Raw genomic sequence first — 16,579 nt, forward strand, 5'->3', positions numbered from 1 at the left:
GGATGGTCTCGATCTCCTGACCTCGTGATCCGCCCGTCTCGGCCTCCCAAAGTGCTGGGATTACAGGCTTGAGCCACCGCGCCCGGCCGGGTTTCTTTATAAAGGAGCCTGGTTGTCAAAAAGCCACCTCTTTCTGACAGTCACACAGAATGGCCCAAGCTGAGCACTGAGAGCTGCCAGGCCCCTGGCCTGGTCCCCATCCCACACTCCTGCTTCCCGAGCCCTGCGGCTCCCTTCAGGAGCGGAATAGGCACAGTGCCAGGCCAGATGGCGAAGATGGAAAAAACTGCCAAAAAGGAGGCTAACAGGAAGTGGAAGGAGGGAATCTAGGTGTGGGGGAGGGGCAGCACAGACCCTCTCCCCCAGTCCTGCCTTGAAGAAGAGGTCAGGCTGTGGGAGAGATGCAGGAATCAAAGAAATGGCAACTGCCCCAGAAAAGAAGGAACACCAGGAAGGAGGGACATGGAGGCCCCTGTAGGAGGATAAATCTCTCCTTACTGATGTCAGGTAAGTATACCACTCATTACACATGTGTGTGCACAGACGCACAGACATACACACACGCTGAGAGATGTGCACACAAGATCCCTACACAGAAATCAGTGTCTATACACATCCTGTAATATACATGTATGTGCACAGACACCTGGGCTGGGGAGGAAGAGAGAGAAGGCCCTGCCTTAGAGACAGTATCCTTACACAGACATAGAACCAGGCAGCTTCACAAGCACGGGCGATCTCAACCTCAAGGCACTGAGGAGCAAAGAGACCGCGATACAGAGGCCCCGAGACTGCTCCTCCTATATCACCCAATCCAACACCGCTCACACACCAGAGGGTGTGCAGCCACCTTCCTTCTCCCTGTGTCTCTGTCCTTCAGCTTCCCACATACATATCCGGGGCCCAGGTTCCTTACCTCCTCAGGGCCTCTGGGATCTGTCCCATTGCCCTCTGAGCTGGGCTGGGCACTGCTCTTTGCTGAGATAAGCGAGAGGGGCAGGGCTATTTTCTGCCACAGGCAGGAAGTGAGAACAGGAGCGTAAAAGTGAGCAGGAGGTGCAGTCATGATCATTCCCTCACTCTCCTCCACACACCCTGCCCTGGTATCCAGCCTCTCTGGCGAGCGATGTTGAGGGGGGCTGAAGAGAAAGGACCAGGGGGTTGGGAACAATGAGAAGGGCAGGGGGAGGGGAATGCCTCCTCTCTGCCCAGTTCCTCCCCCATGCTCTTCCTGTGTTGCCCACCTCCCCACAAGCACCACATGCCTTGCTCTGTCTTTGCCTCCTCTTTCTTTCTTTCTGGATTTTTTTTTTTTTTTTTTGAGACGGAGTCTCGCACTGTCACCTGAGCTGGAGAGCAGTGGCGCGATCTCAGCTCACTGCAACCTCTGCTTCCTGGATTCACGCGATTCTCCTGCCTCAGCCCCCCGAGTAGCTGGGATTACAGGCGTGCACCACCACACCCAGCTAATTTTTTGTATTTTTAGTAGAGATGGGGTTTCACCATGTTGGCCAGACTGGTCTCAAACTCCTGACCTTGTGGTCTGCCTGCCTCGGCCACCCAGAGTGCTGGGATTACAGGCGTGGGTCACCGCACCTGGCCTGCCTCCTCTTTCAAATAATTCACATCCTAGGTCCCCCGACTCCAGTTCCTAGGGTCAGAGGTCTGAAAAGAAGGTTCTTACATCTCCCCATCCCCCTTGCCCCTGAGGATCAGCTCTGGAATAGGCCCACCCTCATTTTAGAGTCTCGTGGCCCATCAGTGTCTCAGCCCCAACACAGGAAGTCCCTCTTTAGTACGTGCTCTAACCCATTCGCTGAATTGGCGAAGCCTACTTCCTCTGCTTCTGTGTTCAGGCGGCGTTGGGAGGATGCACCCTTTCCCCACAGACAGGCTTCATCGTGAAGACTTAGTATCTCTGTATCCAGGCCCCCCAAACAGACCCCAGCTGTGCTGAGCCTCCAGCAGAAGCTTGGCTCGGTCTAAAGCCTTTGTGAAAAGCTCTGTCCCAGAGCTGTTTTGGGGGCACAAATGAATCCTTTTCTTCTGCTTATCCTGGGCCTGAGGGATGAGATGGAACACTAAATGGAACAGGAGGATAAATCCTCATCCTGGAGGTTTGGAGACAGTACCAAGTCCCCAGGGTGAGTGGGGAGGCCTCCTTCTGCCCCAGGGGCCACATTCTTCCTCAGAGAGGAGTCTCTGGCACGGTCCCGCGTGTCAGGTCGTGTCTTCCCTCCTCCCTGGCCCAAGCCTGCCTGCTTCTCCAGCCAAAATTCCTGCTCCTGCCTCTCCCCACCCTTCTCTACTGAAGCCTGTCTCTTCCTGCATTTCCAGCATCATCCTCGGCCCTGGCTTCTCCCTCCCTGAGTACTCTGACCTCATCCCTCCTGACATTTGTCTGGGAAAAGGCAGAAAGTAAAGGTGGTCTACAGCTCAATAATTAGTTTCCCTGATGTGTGGCTATCACCTTGCCATTGTGCCTCTCTCTTTACCCTGCTTTCGAGAGCTGGAAAAGCAAGAAAGTCAGTCCCAAGAGAAGCCACGGAGGCAGGCCCAGCCACCTGACATGTGCCCTCAGGTGGTCTGTGTGCATCTGAACCTTGCTTGTAGCCTGGCAAGTCCTGCTTCCTCAGGGAAATCCACTAGAGCCTGTGGGCCTTGCTGACCTCACTTGACCTTAGTGTGCACTGGCTTCAGCCCTCCCCCCTCCCCCGGCTCCTTCTCCTGGGTTAGTTTTTTCTTTTTTTTTTTTTTTTCTGAGATGGAGTCTCACTTGCTGTGTCACCCAGGCTGGAGTACAGTGGTGCAATCTCAGTTCACTGCGACCTCCGCCTCCCAGGTTCAAGCAATTCTCCTGCCTCAGTCTCCCAAGTAGCTGAGACTACAGGCACCTGCCACCACCCCTGGCTAAATTTTGTATTTTTAGTAGAGACGGGTTTTCACTATGTTGGCCAGGCTGGTCTTGAATGCCTGACCTCAGGTGATCCGCCCTCCTCAGCCTCCCAAAGTGCTGGGATTACAGGCATGAGCCACTGTGCCCGGCCATTCTCCTGGGCTTTTTAAAATGCCCCTGGGCATAAAAGATTTCTGTCAGTAAGTATGTCCTGGGGTATGCACTGGGGGCAGCAGAGTGGGGAGAGCAGATGGCATCAGACAGATGGAGTTGGGCTCTAGTGCCTCTGAGTAGCCGGGAGGTGAGGCCTATATGTACTGCACGCGAGGAAGTTTCTGTCTCACCTCAATCCCTGCCTCGGTGTCCCACTAGGTCTGCAACTTTAGCTTACCCTAAAAGGAGGATTCCTGCTGGCCTGGGCAACATAGTGGGACCCCATCTCTAAAAAAAAAAATTTTTTTTTTTTTTTAGATGGAGTCTCGCTCTGTTACCAGGCTGGAGTTGCAGTGGTGTGATCTCAGTCACTGCAACCTCCACCTCCCGGGTTCAAGTGATTCTCCTGCCTCAGCCTCCCGAGTAGCTAGGACTACAGGTGCATGCCACCATGCCCAACTAATTTTTGTATTTTCAGTAGAGATGGGGTATTGCAGCATGTTGACCAGGATGGACTCAATCTCTTGACCTCGTGATCCACCCGCCTCAGCCTCCCAAAGTGCTGGAATTACAGGCGTGAGCCACCGTGCCCAGCTCTACAAAAATATGTCAAAAAATTAGCAGAGGCCGGGTGTGTGGCTCGTGCCTGTAATCCCAGCACTTTGAGAGGCAGAGGCGAATGGATCGCTTTAGCGCAGGAGTTCAAGACCAGCCTGGGCAACATGGCGAAACCCTGTCTCTACTAAAAATGCAAAAATTAGCTAGGCATGGTGGCGCATGCCTGTAATCCCAGCTACTCGGGAGGCTGAGGCAGAGAACTGCTTGAACCCAGGAGGCGGAAGTTGTAGTGAGCTGAGATTGTACCACTACACTCCAGCCTGGGTGACAGAGGGAGACTGTCTCAAAATAAAAAAAAGAAAGAGAAAAAGAACAAAAGGAGTAGTTCTGGAGATACAATCTGGTGGAGGTCCCCTTCTTGTCATGGGAGCCCCACAACCACAGGTAATAGGTAGGCCCCATCCTCATGGTGTGATGCAAAGGTAACATAAAGCCCTGCTGACCTCCAAATATGTCCCCCACCTCCAAAATTCCATCCCGTCAAACCACAATCTGTCAGAGCCATAGGGACATCAAAGACCATCAGTCTAATCCCCTTATATAGATGCACCTTTTGGGTTAAGGCAGCACTTCCTGAAGACCCCGTGCAGTGCACCTGGGCTAGTTGGGAGGGAGAACACTGAGAACACGTCTGTGCCAGTCAACCCGTTAACAAGTTTGATTAGATCAGCCCATTGGCATCTGCCTGGCCCTGGGGGATGAGTGGTGTAGGGGTTGAGGTTTAACTGGAAGTGGAAAACGGGTGTAAACAGTCCCCAGAGGGTCCTCCCTGGGAAGCCCAGGGCTCAGTACCACAGTGGGGGCCTAGAGGGGAGGGGGAGCCTCTGCAAGATACCTCTGCGAGATGCCCCAGAGTGGGGTCTTCAAGCGTCAAAAAGGGGCACCCCTGGGGTATAGCAGGCATGTTAGCTGTTTGTCCAGCTCCATCTGAAAAGATCTATTGGAGGTAACTCCTTTCGGCTTTTTACTCTGTTCAGAAGGGTTTTCCAGGGCCCATGCCCACCCTCATCTCTGTCCCCCACCCAAGTCCCCCATTTCTCCAGGGGGATGCTTCCCCTTGTGCTCCCTGTGCAGTTCAATTCGTGACACCCCCATACCTGTGCTCCGTGTTGCTCTGCGCTGCCCCAAGCTGGATTCCGCTGCCTGCTCTGGGCTGGGCTGGGCTGGTAGGACCTGCTCTCCGGGTGGCAGGGGACACGCCCACCCCAGCAGATCTCAGCACATCCCTCCCAGCTCAGTACACTCACCCAACCCCACATGGGCGAAGGACAGAGTGAAGAGGAAGACTTGCCCTCAGAGGCCTTCACAGACTGGCCAGAGAAAAAAACCCAGCAGCTAAGGATACTTAATTCAGCCCCGACTCTTGCTGACTAGGAACTGCCCCCACCCATCGTTCAGATATTCCTGCTGTGTCTGGGAACTCTTCCTGGCACACCTACCGTCTGATGCCAGATGACTAACCCACCAGCCTCTCGCTGTCCTCACCGGTTCCCCCTGGGTGTCTCTCTTCCTTTCCTGGGTCTGCCAGGTGGTTTAGCCCATGCCACTCGTGGCTTGTGCCCCACCCTGCCCGGGGCCCTCTGCATGACAGTGCTCTGCTGGGACCTGCTTCCCACTGAGCACACTTGGCTCCTGCATCCAGCAGTCACTAGGCAGGATGGTTCCTCTTTGCTTAGGTCTGTTTCCCCTCAGCCCCTTGTCTTGTGTCCTTGGGACAGGGGACACAGAGACAAGGGGCCCTGTAGGCACGGGGCTGGGCATGTTGTCCATGCTCAATAAACAGAAACAAGTTCAAGTGTTGTGGTGGTAGGTGGAAAAGGGATGTGGTGAAGTGAGTTTGGGCAGCTCGGTTAAACACGTTTCTCTATTACCGAGCTCTAGAGGGCCTTTAACATGCTGTGAAATGACAGGCCTCGTGTTGACAATGGAAACTGGGTGAAGGGTACAAGAGGGTGCATTATACTTTTCTATTTTTTTTTTTTTTTTTTTTGAGACGGAGTCTCGCTCTGTCTCCCGGGCTGGAGTGCAGTGGCCGGATCTCAGCTCACTGCAAGCTCTGCCTCCCGGGTTTACGCCATTCGCCTGCCTCAGCCTCCTGAGTAGCTGGGACTACAGGCGCCCGCCACCTCGCCCAGCTAGTTTTTTGTATTTTTTAGTAGAGACGGGGTTTCACCATGTTAGCCAGGATGGTCTCGATCTCCTGACCTCGTGATCCGCCCATCTCGGCCTCCCAAAGTGCTGGGATTACAGGCTTGAGCCACCGCGCCCGGCCCGGCCTACTTTTCTATTTTTGTGCATGTTTGAACTCTCATAGTAAGTGAGCTTTAACAAAATGCTGTTAATTACCATGAAGCTACAGAAGGGAGAGAGACTCTGCAGTGTCCCCGGAACATACTTTGGGATATTTCAAGATATTAAAGGCCAGTGCTGGAGTCATACCTCAATGTAGGTTGTTAAGATGCAACCACTTAAACATCCGGATCATCTGGCAAATTCCTGGACGCTAAGGGTTTCCTTCCTGTAATCCCGACACTTTGGGAGGCCGAGGTGGGAACATTGCTTGCGCCCAGGAGTTTGAGACCAACCTGGGCAACATGGAGAGACTCCATCTCTACAAAAAATTTTAAGAATTAGCCACGCATAGTGACACATTCCTGTGGTCACAGGTAACTGAGAGGCTGAGGTAGGAGTATGGCTGGAGCCTAGGTGGTGGAGACTGCAGTGGGTGGTGATCACGCCACTGCACTCCAGCCTGGGGGACAGAGCGAAACCCTGTCTCAAAAACAAAAACAAATCAACAACAACAACAACAAAACAACCCCAGGGTTTCCTGATCTAGGCTGTAGTTCCTGGTTTTTCCCTTCCTCATAAAGTACAAGCTACACCCTCCCTATAACCTGGGATTGGTCCCTTTGGACAAGGTCTCATCGGGCTTTGGCCTTTACCCTACAGAGGAACAATACTACACTTGCATCTGACATCATGGGGCTTAGGCTTCAGAAATGAAGGCACACACCTGCCTTCATGCCCACATCATCCTCAGGGCCCCAGCCTTCTTGGCCTTCCTCAGTTCACCTCTCCGGGGTCTCAGGTCTTCTGCTTCTCCTGGCAGATGGCTGCTTCCCTCAGTACCATTCCTATGAGATTCTCTCACTGGCAAGTGGATCCATAAAACCGGGGGCTGGGGACTGACTGCCACGGAGCAGGGTAGCAGTGCTGAGGATGGGGATCCCAACCAAAATAGGCCACACAGGCTGAAGATCAACACTTTATGTAAAGTCATCTTTGAAGGAGGGCGCGGCTCCCGCTGTGGCCCTCTCTGGGACTGCTGCTCCAACCCAAGGAAATGTGAGCAGGGGCCGAGTAACAGACCCAGAAGGGGCAGCCTGAAAGCAAACCGACAGATGGGGTCTAAAAACAAAAGAGAATGTGGACAGGTTGGGCTGGGGTGCAGACAGACGAGATGCCAGCTCATCCGAACTGGCCTAGAGTCAAGGTGCTGAACTCCTGGCTCCATCGAAGCACGACTTCCTCACTCTTGCCAGAGCTCAGCACAGTGTAGGTCTCGTTCTGCAGACATCTCATGCGGGACACCTACACAGGGATTCAGGGCAGACAGTCTGTATCCCAGAGCCAGGCGCCAGGAGTGGGGAGGAGGGGAGGTGTCAGAAACCCAAAAGAGAGAGGTGGGCAGGTATGGGCACAGGGCAGAAGAGGGAAGGAGGAAGCTCAAATGTGGGTTTTTAAGGCCAGAAGAGACATCAAGCAGCCCAACCCCTTTCCTGCAGAAACAGGCAGCTGAGGCTTAGCGGGGAAGTGCCTCATCCCAGGCTACTTGGTGAGTAAGAACAGGAGACAGACCGAGACCGAGACCTCAACGTCCAATTGCCGGCCCAGCTGAGGGCTCTTCCTGTGGTGCTCTCAGGGCCCTCCTCTGTTATCCACCACCTGCCTGGGAGGGCCTTGCTTCCTCCAGGACTGGAGGAATGGAGGAGAACCTGCTGGTGGAGGCCTCTGCCCCAAAGATGCAAGCAGGGAACCGCTTTCCACATCCTAGCTGCTCGCAGAGGGGGCCTCAGAATAGACCAATTGTGGTGACTGATTGAGGGGGTGCTGGGAGAAGGAGGGGCAAGGTAGAGGTGCTCACCTTCCGATTCCGGTTTCTCATCAGACACTGCTGGCTTTTGAAGGAACAGTAGTTTGGGTACTGGATATAGTCTGTGTCACAAATCTAAGCCAAGAGCCAGGGAGAGGGAAGGGGATATCAGAAGCCTCGCGGGACAGCAGTACTCCAGGGGGTATCTGCTAGGACAGAGCCAAGGGCAGGGTGTGACCCAAGACCCAGGCCTTCCACACACAGGTGGCCCCTCACTCTGCTTTCCCTCTGCCTTTCCCCTCCCATTCTGTCACAGGTTGCTGGGAAGAAGCCAGGAGCCTGGGAGAGTACGAGGCTGCTGGTCAGCTTACTGCGAAAGTGGCTGAGGAAGTGGGAATGGGGCAGGACGGGGCAGATAAGGGTCCAGAACATGGGACAGGGACCCAATTAGTGGCCTGATGTCAAGGATTTTTCTGGTAATGGTAGATGAGGGAAGGAGGAAGAGAATCTCCAATGTGTGATGGTGGTGAGTCACTTCCTTCTTTGGACCTCGCCTCCCCATTCCAGATCAAGGGGCCTAGGGACAAGAGCTGGACACAGGCCCCTCAGCTCAGTTACTTGCTTCAGCTGCCCTTACTTTTCCTTGCCTTGGTTTTCCCTGCTAACTACAGAAGGAGAGGCCTGGCTCTTGGCAACAACAGGTCCTGCCACAGGGAAGGTAACTCAGGGGAATGGGGAGCCAAGTTGATTTTACTGAGCAGGGAAGGTACTGGAAGAGCTGGGAAGAGCCCGTCAGGCTGAGGCCAGGAAGTCTTGGATGACAGGGTTGGGCAGTGGTGCACGTGTCAGTCATTTCTTGTAGAGATGACTAACTTTGGTTGAGTGGAAGTGACTTGATCACCGCCACTCAGCAAGCAACTGGCAAAGCTGGGACCACAACCTCTAGCTCCTGTGCTTTCTCAGCCCTCCAGGTCCCCACTCCTTTGCCTGCTCTATTGGTGGAGGGTGGGTGGGGTGCAATGGTCTGTTGGAGAGAGGCAGGACGTTCAGTGAGGACTGGTTCTCAGAAGCCAGGGGCCCAAGCTCCCTTCCACAAACTAGGGCTACCCACAGCAAGTAATTGCAAGGAATGGGGTGAGGGTGGGGATGGGGCTGAGCTTTGGGGAAAGGTTCTGACCTTGGTGGGGAAATCCCCATCCTGGAAACTAAGGAACTCAGTCTGGAGCCACCCAGAGACTCGAATATCTTCACAGCCCTTCGTGGCAAGCCGGGCACACCAGAAGTCCATGCGGAGCCCACCGTACAAATCCAGCCCGTAAAAGTGGCCTGATTCTGGGGACCCTACCTATGGCACAGGAGATAGGGGAGAGGAGCATGCCCCTCCCCTCCTGCTGGCCTCCTCCCACCCCACTCCCGCCACCCAGTTCTGCCTTTCCCACTGCAGGCTGCCGGGCTAGGTACCTGGTTGCCAATGGACAGGCTCTGGGCGGCAAGCAAGGGGCTGACAAAGGGTGTCTTGTGGGAGGTGTCACATTGTTGCCGCTGCAGGCTGGCCTCTGAGTGGCATTGCTCCAGCTTCAGGGAGCAGAAGTCACAGAGGGCACAGGTAGACAAGTGTCGCCGCCCAAGGCTGTCACAGACCTGGGGCAGGAGAATGGGTGAGGCTGAAGCTGAGAGTCAGCGGCCTGCCTTCTCCCATGCCTCAGCCCTCTAGGGTGGCCCTGCAGAATGTCTTTGCATTTAGCTTCTTCCAAAAGCTTCTCTGGTTTTCTACTTGTCCTCCTCCTCCAGGGTTCCTCAAGGACCTTGCCTTAGCTATTGCTTCACCTTCTTCCTGGATGATTGATCTACTCCTAGGTAATCATCTGTCTGCCAGTGACACCCAAATCTTTATCGCCAGCTCTCATCTCTTTCCTGGGCTCCAAATCCTCATTGCCAGTGCCTGACAGATGCCTGCGATTGGGTGATCTTACAGTTACCCCAACTTAGCGTATCTGAAAAGAACTCATAACCCTCCCCTGCCACCTGCTAATGATAATGCTAATATTTACAAAGAGGTGACACGGTGCCAGCACTATGGATACGCATGCTCTCATTTCCTTTAGTCTTCACGAGAACCCTATAATAGCAGAGGTATTAATATTACTCTTATTTACTGACAAGGAAACTGACTCTCAGTGAGGTTGAGTAAGTTGCTCAAAGCCACCTATCAGATGGGGAAGCTGGGACATGGGTCCAGGTCCTTCCAACTCTAAAACCTATGCTCTACCCAAGTACCGGGGTTGGAAACCTCCAAGTTCTTGGAAGCTATTCTTCAGAGTGGAGTTGCCAACCTCCCAGCTGGATCCTGCCCCCAGCTTCCTCGGCACTAGCAGGAGATCTTGCTAAGCAGCATCTTTAGTCAATCCCATGGCCCTCCTTCCTCCCCTATGGGCACAGCCTGTCACAGTGCATGAAATCTACAGCACCTTGCCTGCTCCTCCCACATAAGGGAGGTATCACGTTCCTGACCAGAAATCTTGACTGGATTCCCCTTTCCTATCAAATTAAGTGCAAATGCTCATGCTGCCATTCAAGAGTTTTCGCATCATGACGCTGTTGATCTCTTTGACTCTATCTTCTGCTGCTCTGCTCCAGGTAAAAGGGACGCACTCCTTACTGTCCTCTTACCTACGCCATCAAATCCAGTGAGCTCCCTCCATAAAACCCCAAACTTCTTACATTTTGTTTAAGAACCTCACCTACCACACTCCTTTTGTAATATTACTGTATCCATATTAAGCCCCTCATGGGTTCTTGGCCCCTTAAGAGCAGAAACAGTGTGCCCATTGTTAGCATACTAATTTCACTCATGAAATTTCTACTCTTCTTTGGGCCAGGCACGGGGGCTGATGCCTGTAATTCCAGCTGAGTGGAAGTGGCTGAGACGGATTCCTTGAGCCCAGGAGTTTGAGATCAGCCTGGGCAACATGGTGAGACCCTGTCTCTACAAAAAAATACAAAAAATCAGCCAGGTGTAGTGGTGCATGCCACTAGTCCCAGCTATTGGAGAGGCTGAGGTAGGAGAATCACCTGAGCCTGGGAGGTCAAGGATGCAGTGAGCTGTGATCACACCACTGCACTCCAGCTCGGGTGACGGAGCGAGACACTATCTCAAAAAAATAAGAAAAAAAAAAAAAAAAGAAAAAGAAATTTATACTCTTCTTTGCATCAGAGCCTTTGCACATACTATTCCCTCTATCAGGAATCTTCTACCAAGCCCCTTCTTTTGCCTGGATTCACTTCTTTCATCTTCAGGTCTCGGTTTAAACATCAGTTCTTCTTGGAAGCGCCTCTGATCCTCCCAAACATGGAGAGTTGTCCCCAACCCACCCCATCTGCTCTCTCTGTACTTTGTGCATATCCCTGCTACAGCACTGATCCCATCGCACCATCCTGCATATTTCCTTGTCTCTCTCCTGGCCTAGATTCCAAGAGGACAGAGGACTGGCTCTATTGCACATCCTGCTAACATCTTAAATATCTAGCAGAGTTTGTCCCCAGTCAGTGTTTGTTGAACGAACAGATGAATGGATGGTATGTGAGCTCTCTAGAAATATTTGCTAAATTGTATTATTTGTGAAAATCTAAAGTATATTTTCCTGGGAATAGACTTGCTGGTTGTTGAGGATACATTGAGACTGGAATCTCTTTACAGTTTCCCTGGAATGGGTTCTATGAACTCTCTGGAAAGAAGAAGAGCTGCATCTAAGGCAAAGCTAGGAAGATGGTGAGCTGGATCAAGAATCAAAAGTTGACTCAGGGCTGGGCATGGTGGCTCATGCCTGTAATCCCAGTATTTTGGGAGGCTGAGGCAGGAGGATTGGTTGAGCCCAGGAGTTCTAGACCAACACAGGCAACAAAGCGAGACCCCATCTCTACAAAATATAAAAATAATTAGCCAGGCATGGTGACACATGCCTGTAGTCCCAGCTACTCAAGAGGCTGAGATGAGAGGATCACTTGAGCCCAGATTGTCAAGGCTACAATGAGCCATGATCGTATCACTTCCGTCCAGCCTTATAGAGTGAGACCCTGTCTCAAAAAAAAAAAAAAAAAAAAAAAATTAGCTGGATGTGGTGGCACGCGCCTGTAGTCCCAGCTACTCGGGAGGCTGAGGCAGGAGAATGGTGGGAACCCGGGAGGCGGAGCTTGCAGTGAGCTGAGATCCGGCCACTGGACCCCAGCCTGGGTGACAGAGCCAGACTCCGTCTCAAAAAAAAAAAAAAAAGAGTGAAATCTGGAAGCCTGGCAATTCAGGGAGGTGAAGAATGAATTCTGGACTGGAGTGGATTCCAGACTGGGTCTTGAGCCTTCCTCCTTTAAGGTGGACTGGTAATGTCCTTCCTAAGAAAAGAGTCCCACTTGGAGAGAATCTCTCCAGCTATGTCTCATGCTTCTCCTGCCCATCCTCCACTCCCATAGCCTAGCACAGTGCCTGGCCAAGAGGATGCCCAGTGGCATGTATCCATTAGAGAGTACGGCAGGCATACCGACTTCCCGAAACCAAGGATCTCCTCCTCCATGTACTTCCAGGCCTTGGCTGTGGGGGTTATGATGCAGGTATTCTCCACAATCGAATAGCACAGCACCAGCAAGGCCTCTGTGTGGGGCAGCTGCAGGAGGCTGCAAGAAGACAGCACTGAGGGCTGGGGCAGGAAACTACATCCAGTCTCCTCCCCTTCCCTTAGTGTCTGCTTTGGTCACACACATTCAGTACACTCAGCATGGGGCCTTAGAGGCCTCTGGACAAATCGCCTACTTTTACAAATGAGGAACTGAGGACCTGAAAGGAGAAATAACTTTCTCAGGATTGCAATGCTAAACAGACCAGAACCCAAGTCAGGATTGCAATGCTAAACAGGGTAGAGACAAGACCAGAACGCAAGTCTAGTAGTTCCAGGTACAAGGCGTACATGGAGAATAAGCATTTGAGCAGTGCTTAAGCCAACAATGGGCACAGAATGGGTGAGGCAGGAAGTTGCTAGCTGTGCCTGAAGCCCAGACAGGTCTGAGTGGATCTGGAGGCTGAAGCCAGGAAAATGGGCTTCTCATTCCCAAGGAAGGCAGAAGGGAGGGCAGGGTGGATGACAGAGTCAAAACTTCCTATACCTGCCAGGGTTTTGGTTTCTCCAGTAGGAGTTCTCATCATATATTTCATTCATTTCATCCATTTCCTGGGCTGACCGAATGAGCTCCTGGATGTTCTCCATCATCATAGCAGTAGACTCTACTTCTCGTACCCGGGGAGTGAAGGAGGAAGGGTTAGAAGATAAAGATTCAGAGTGAAACTTGGGCTCTGAGTCTGTCTGAACCTGAGACACAGCCTCCAGTGCCTCCTTAGTCCCCTGTCCCTCTTCCTGCTTTCCCTCCTCTTCCTGTTCCTCTTCTTGCTCTTCTTGTTCCCGCCCCTCTTCCTGCTTGTGTTCTTGCATCGGCTCCTGCCTGTGCTCCACACCTTGCTCTTGCCTGTGCTCCACTCCTTGCTCTTGCCTGTGCTCTGGCGCTTGCTCCTGGCCTCCCAGGGACAAGGAGGATTGCAGGAGCTCTTCCACGTTGTTGCTAAGCCTCTCAGGCCAGGGCTGGAAGGCCTGGCGTTCTGTCACTACAGCAGGGTTTAGAGAGATGGGAAAGAGACAGTCAGGCTTCTGGCCCCGAGTGTCTTTGTTCACAGAGGGACACACACATAAACAAAGCAGACAAAGTCACACTTACACACACAGAAAAACACAGAAAAGAATGTAAGTATCAAACTAAAAGAACATTACCACAGCAATTGTAAGGTTGGTGGTATGCGTCACCTTCCCACCTCCCTGGCAAGCACTCCTCCTTCCCTAACTTCCACCTCAAATACCACCTTTTGTCCCTCTCCTTTAGGAAACACCAAGTATGCTGGTGAAAGGAGTGGCTAGCAGCAAATCCTTTCTAAAGTGAAGAGGTTAGCTTATAAACGGCCCAGAGTCTTCCAATACAACAATGTCTTTGGAATTGGGAAAAATGGATTCAGGGCAAAATTGTAAGTAATGGCAGAAGAGATTCTGGTCCAGGAGAGCCCTAACTTGCATTCATAAAAAGCTGACACTCCTTCGAGTAAACAGCTGTCTGCCGGCGTCCCCTTCCCACCCAACATGCTTCCCATTTCCCTGCCTTGGATGCCTTACCTTGTGGGCTCTGGGAATTGTGGGAGGAGTAGCTGGTGGTCTCCCAGCTGCTGAGAGGGTCTCACCTGTGAAGTGGGGTGAGATGGGGGAGGTCATCGTGGTGGGCGAGACTTCAGCTGGAGCGTCTATCTCCTTGAGAGTGTTAGGTGAGAGAACAGATACTGGCTGGGAGCACAGGACTCTCTGCAGGAAGAGAAGGAAAATGGGAAAGGCTTTCCCAAAGGGCAGACTTCTGCTCCGGCTGGTTCTTCCACCTCTTTTCCAGCATGTCTTATCTCTCACAGTTTCTAGGCAGGGATAAAGGGACATGGTCCCTGCTGGAACCCTCTAGACCTGAGAAAGGGTTCTTTCAGAAGATGAACCTCTGTTTGTCTGGGCCACAGCCCTGCTGTCACTTTTGCATTTGACTCAAAATCACTGACCTGTTTGAAGAAACAGGAGAGCTTATCTCTTTGCCTCTTTCCATCCCTCTTCCCTACTTTTTTTTTTTTTTTGACGGAGTCTCGCTCTGTCACCCAGGCTGGAGTGCAGTGGTGTGATCTTGGCTCACTGCAAGCTCTGCCTCCCAGGTTCACGCCATTCTCCTGCCTCAGCTTCCTGAGTAGCTGGGACTACAGGTGCCCACCACCACGCCCGGCTAATTTTTGGTATTTTTAGTAGAGACGGGGTTTCACTGTGTTAGCCAGGATGGTCTCGATCTCCTGACCTCATGATCAGCCTGCTTCGGCTTCCCAAAGTGCTGGGATTACAGGTGTGAACCACCGCGCCCGGCCCTGTTTTTTTTTTGTTTGAGACAGAGTCTCGCTCTGCCACCCAGGATAGGGTGCAGTGGCATGATCTCGGCTTACTGTAACCTCTGCCTCCCTGGTTCAAGCAATTCTCCTGCCTCAGCCTCCCGAGTAGCTAGGATGACAGTCGCGCATCACCAAGCCCGGCTAATTTTTTTTTTTTTTTTTTATTTTTAGTAGAGACAGGGTTTCACCATGTTGGCCAGACTGTTCTCGAACTCCTGACTTCAGGTGATCTGCCCACCTTGGGCTCCCAAAGTGCTGAGATTATAGGGATGAACCACCATGCCCGGTCTCTTCTCTACTTTTCTTGCAGTAACAGAATTGTTCAGTCTGAATGTCCAAGGTGAGACTGTATTCATATATAATCTGGGTAAATGACTGGCAAAATGGCAGGGAAGGAGGAGCTAAGGATGACTCTCCTGGAACCTTCCTCAACTCCCCACTGCTGCCGCCTCTCCCTTGGCCCTGGGGCACCAAATCCAACCTTTGTCCTGGACCTCACCTTGGCATAGTAGATGTGGTTGGAGCAACGGTACTGAGTAAACTGGCAGAAAGATTCAAACCAGGAGGCAGAAGGGAGGTTGGAGCAGACAGCACCTGAGAAAGGGCAGGGGTGGAGAAGATGAACCCACGGGGAGCTTGGGGTGGGGCTGCGGGCCATGGACTCCAGGCCATGGGGAGGGTGGACACCGGGAGGGTGGAGAGTACGAGCTCACGGTGAGGTGCCAGCCATGCCCTTCCCCGCCTCACATGAGCACAGGGGTTTTTGCCCTGAGTTTTGGGTGAACACTCGGGTGCCTCGGTTTCCCCCCAGCCTGGCCCTCACCATCGGGCACTAAGCCGTGGTTTTCATATTGGTCCAGCTGGACGAGTGTGGGATTCCGGCAGCCATGGGTTGCACGGAGACGGCAGGTAGTCTCTGCTTTCCAGGTTGGAGTCAGCAGTGCGAAGAAGTGCTCGTATTCGGTGGGAGAGAGGGGGCTGCCTGGAGTGGAGGCCCGAGTCGAATCCTGGGCTGGGGCAGGTGCCAGAGGCAGGAGCAGCACTGCGGAGCGGGCGAACGGACGATGGAAGGACGGAACCCCAAAACCCGCTCCGAGACCAGGGCAGACAGACCCAGACTGGCAAATTAGGAACGGGGTGCGGGTTATCCCTGCTGACGAGGGTGGGGGGATTCTAGAGACAGAGGCAAAGGTCCGGCCGCTGGCGGGGGCAGATGGGAGGATCCCCGGAGCTAGGGAGCCGACCCAGCGCGACCACCACGAGGAAGCGTTCCAGAAACCGTAAAAGCAGCGCTCTCGGGAGGGAGAGGACTGAGCCCGGGGAGAGTCTGTTGGAGCAGGTGGAAACCTCTCACCCTTCAAGAGTGAGGGAAGGAAACTAGCGGCTGGCTTCCTCATGGCCGCAGAAGATCCGCCCCGTTCCGCGCACCCAAGCCGCCTCTAACGGGCCCAGCCGCAGAGAGAGCAGCAGGCGCGGGGCGGGGCGCACGCGGGCACCGCCCACGCGTCACAAAGAGCGGGCCAGGGCGGGGCCTCGACAGGGGGTTCTCAGGGCCCTCAAGTGGCCTGAGCCCATCGAGATGGTAGGGATGGCAAAAGCTATCTTCACTTAGCGTCTATTTCTCTCTCTCTCTCTTTCTTTCCTTCTTTTTTTTTGTGTGAGACGGAGTCCCACTCTGTCGCCCAGGCTGGAATGCAGTGGCACGATCTCGCCTCAGTGCAACCTCAGCGTCCCAGGTTCAAGTGATTCTCCTGCCTCAGCCTCCCGAGTAGCTGGGACCACAGGTGCGCGCCACCATGCCTGGTTTTTTTTTTTTTTTTTT

At 53.1% G+C, this 16,579-nt stretch overlaps 2 protein-coding genes across 4 annotated transcripts in view; both read right to left on the bottom strand.

Annotated features, from left to right (window-relative positions):
- Nucleotides 1-10,133, bottom strand: part of LPAR5 (lysophosphatidic acid receptor 5) — a 23,280-nt gene extending 13,147 nt beyond the window's left edge. Inside the window, exons 1-4 of one of the 3 annotated variants that reach the window (XM_011951945.1) lie at nucleotides 10,041-10,133; nucleotides 9,225-9,404; nucleotides 8,941-9,108; nucleotides 7,815-7,898 (exon numbers count right to left, since the gene is read on the bottom strand). The gene's annotated coding sequence lies outside the window, so the exon portion shown is untranslated. Of the gene's footprint in view, nucleotides 1-916; nucleotides 981-4,764; nucleotides 5,285-7,814; nucleotides 7,899-8,940; nucleotides 9,109-9,224; nucleotides 9,405-10,040 lie in introns of those variants that run through there. The other 2 variants (XM_011951929.1, XM_011951938.1) reach the window with 2 other exon arrangements.
- On the bottom strand, nucleotides 6,923-16,247 carry ACRBP (acrosin binding protein). Its single transcript, XM_011951917.1, has 10 exons — nucleotides 16,112-16,247; nucleotides 15,581-15,799; nucleotides 15,257-15,351; nucleotides 14,029-14,146; nucleotides 12,915-13,407; nucleotides 12,296-12,428; nucleotides 9,225-9,404; nucleotides 8,941-9,108; nucleotides 7,815-7,898; nucleotides 6,923-7,261 (listed from the first exon to the last, which is right to left on the bottom strand). Exons 1-10 carry the CDS (start codon nucleotides 16,152-16,154, stop codon nucleotides 7,139-7,141), a joined length of 1,656 nt encoding a protein of 551 aa, XP_011807307.1. The 5' UTR covers nucleotides 16,155-16,247; the 3' UTR covers nucleotides 6,923-7,138.
- Between the last annotated feature and the right edge of the window lie 332 nt (nucleotides 16,248-16,579).

This window comes from Colobus angolensis, unplaced genomic scaffold (assembly GCF_000951035.1).
Source record: "Colobus angolensis palliatus isolate OR3802 unplaced genomic scaffold, Cang.pa_1.0 Scaffold11, whole genome shotgun sequence".
In the NCBI taxonomy this organism is placed as follows: Eukaryota; Metazoa; Chordata; class Mammalia; order Primates; family Cercopithecidae; genus Colobus; species Colobus angolensis.

Excerpts from the sequence above, each read along its gene's own strand:
- ACRBP (XM_011951917.1), bottom strand. The coding sequence starts at position 16,154 with ATGAGGAAGCCAGCCGCTAGTTTCCTTCCCTCACTCTTGAAGG. Across the intron at positions 7,899-8,940 it reads ATGGGGATTTCCCCACCAAG|ATTTGTGACACAGACTATAT; the intron begins GTCAGAACCTTT and ends CTCTTGGCTTAG. Across the intron at positions 7,262-7,814 it reads TGAGAAACCGGAATCGGAAG|GTGTCCCGCATGAGATGTCT; the intron begins GTGAGCACCTCT and ends ATCCCTGTGTAG.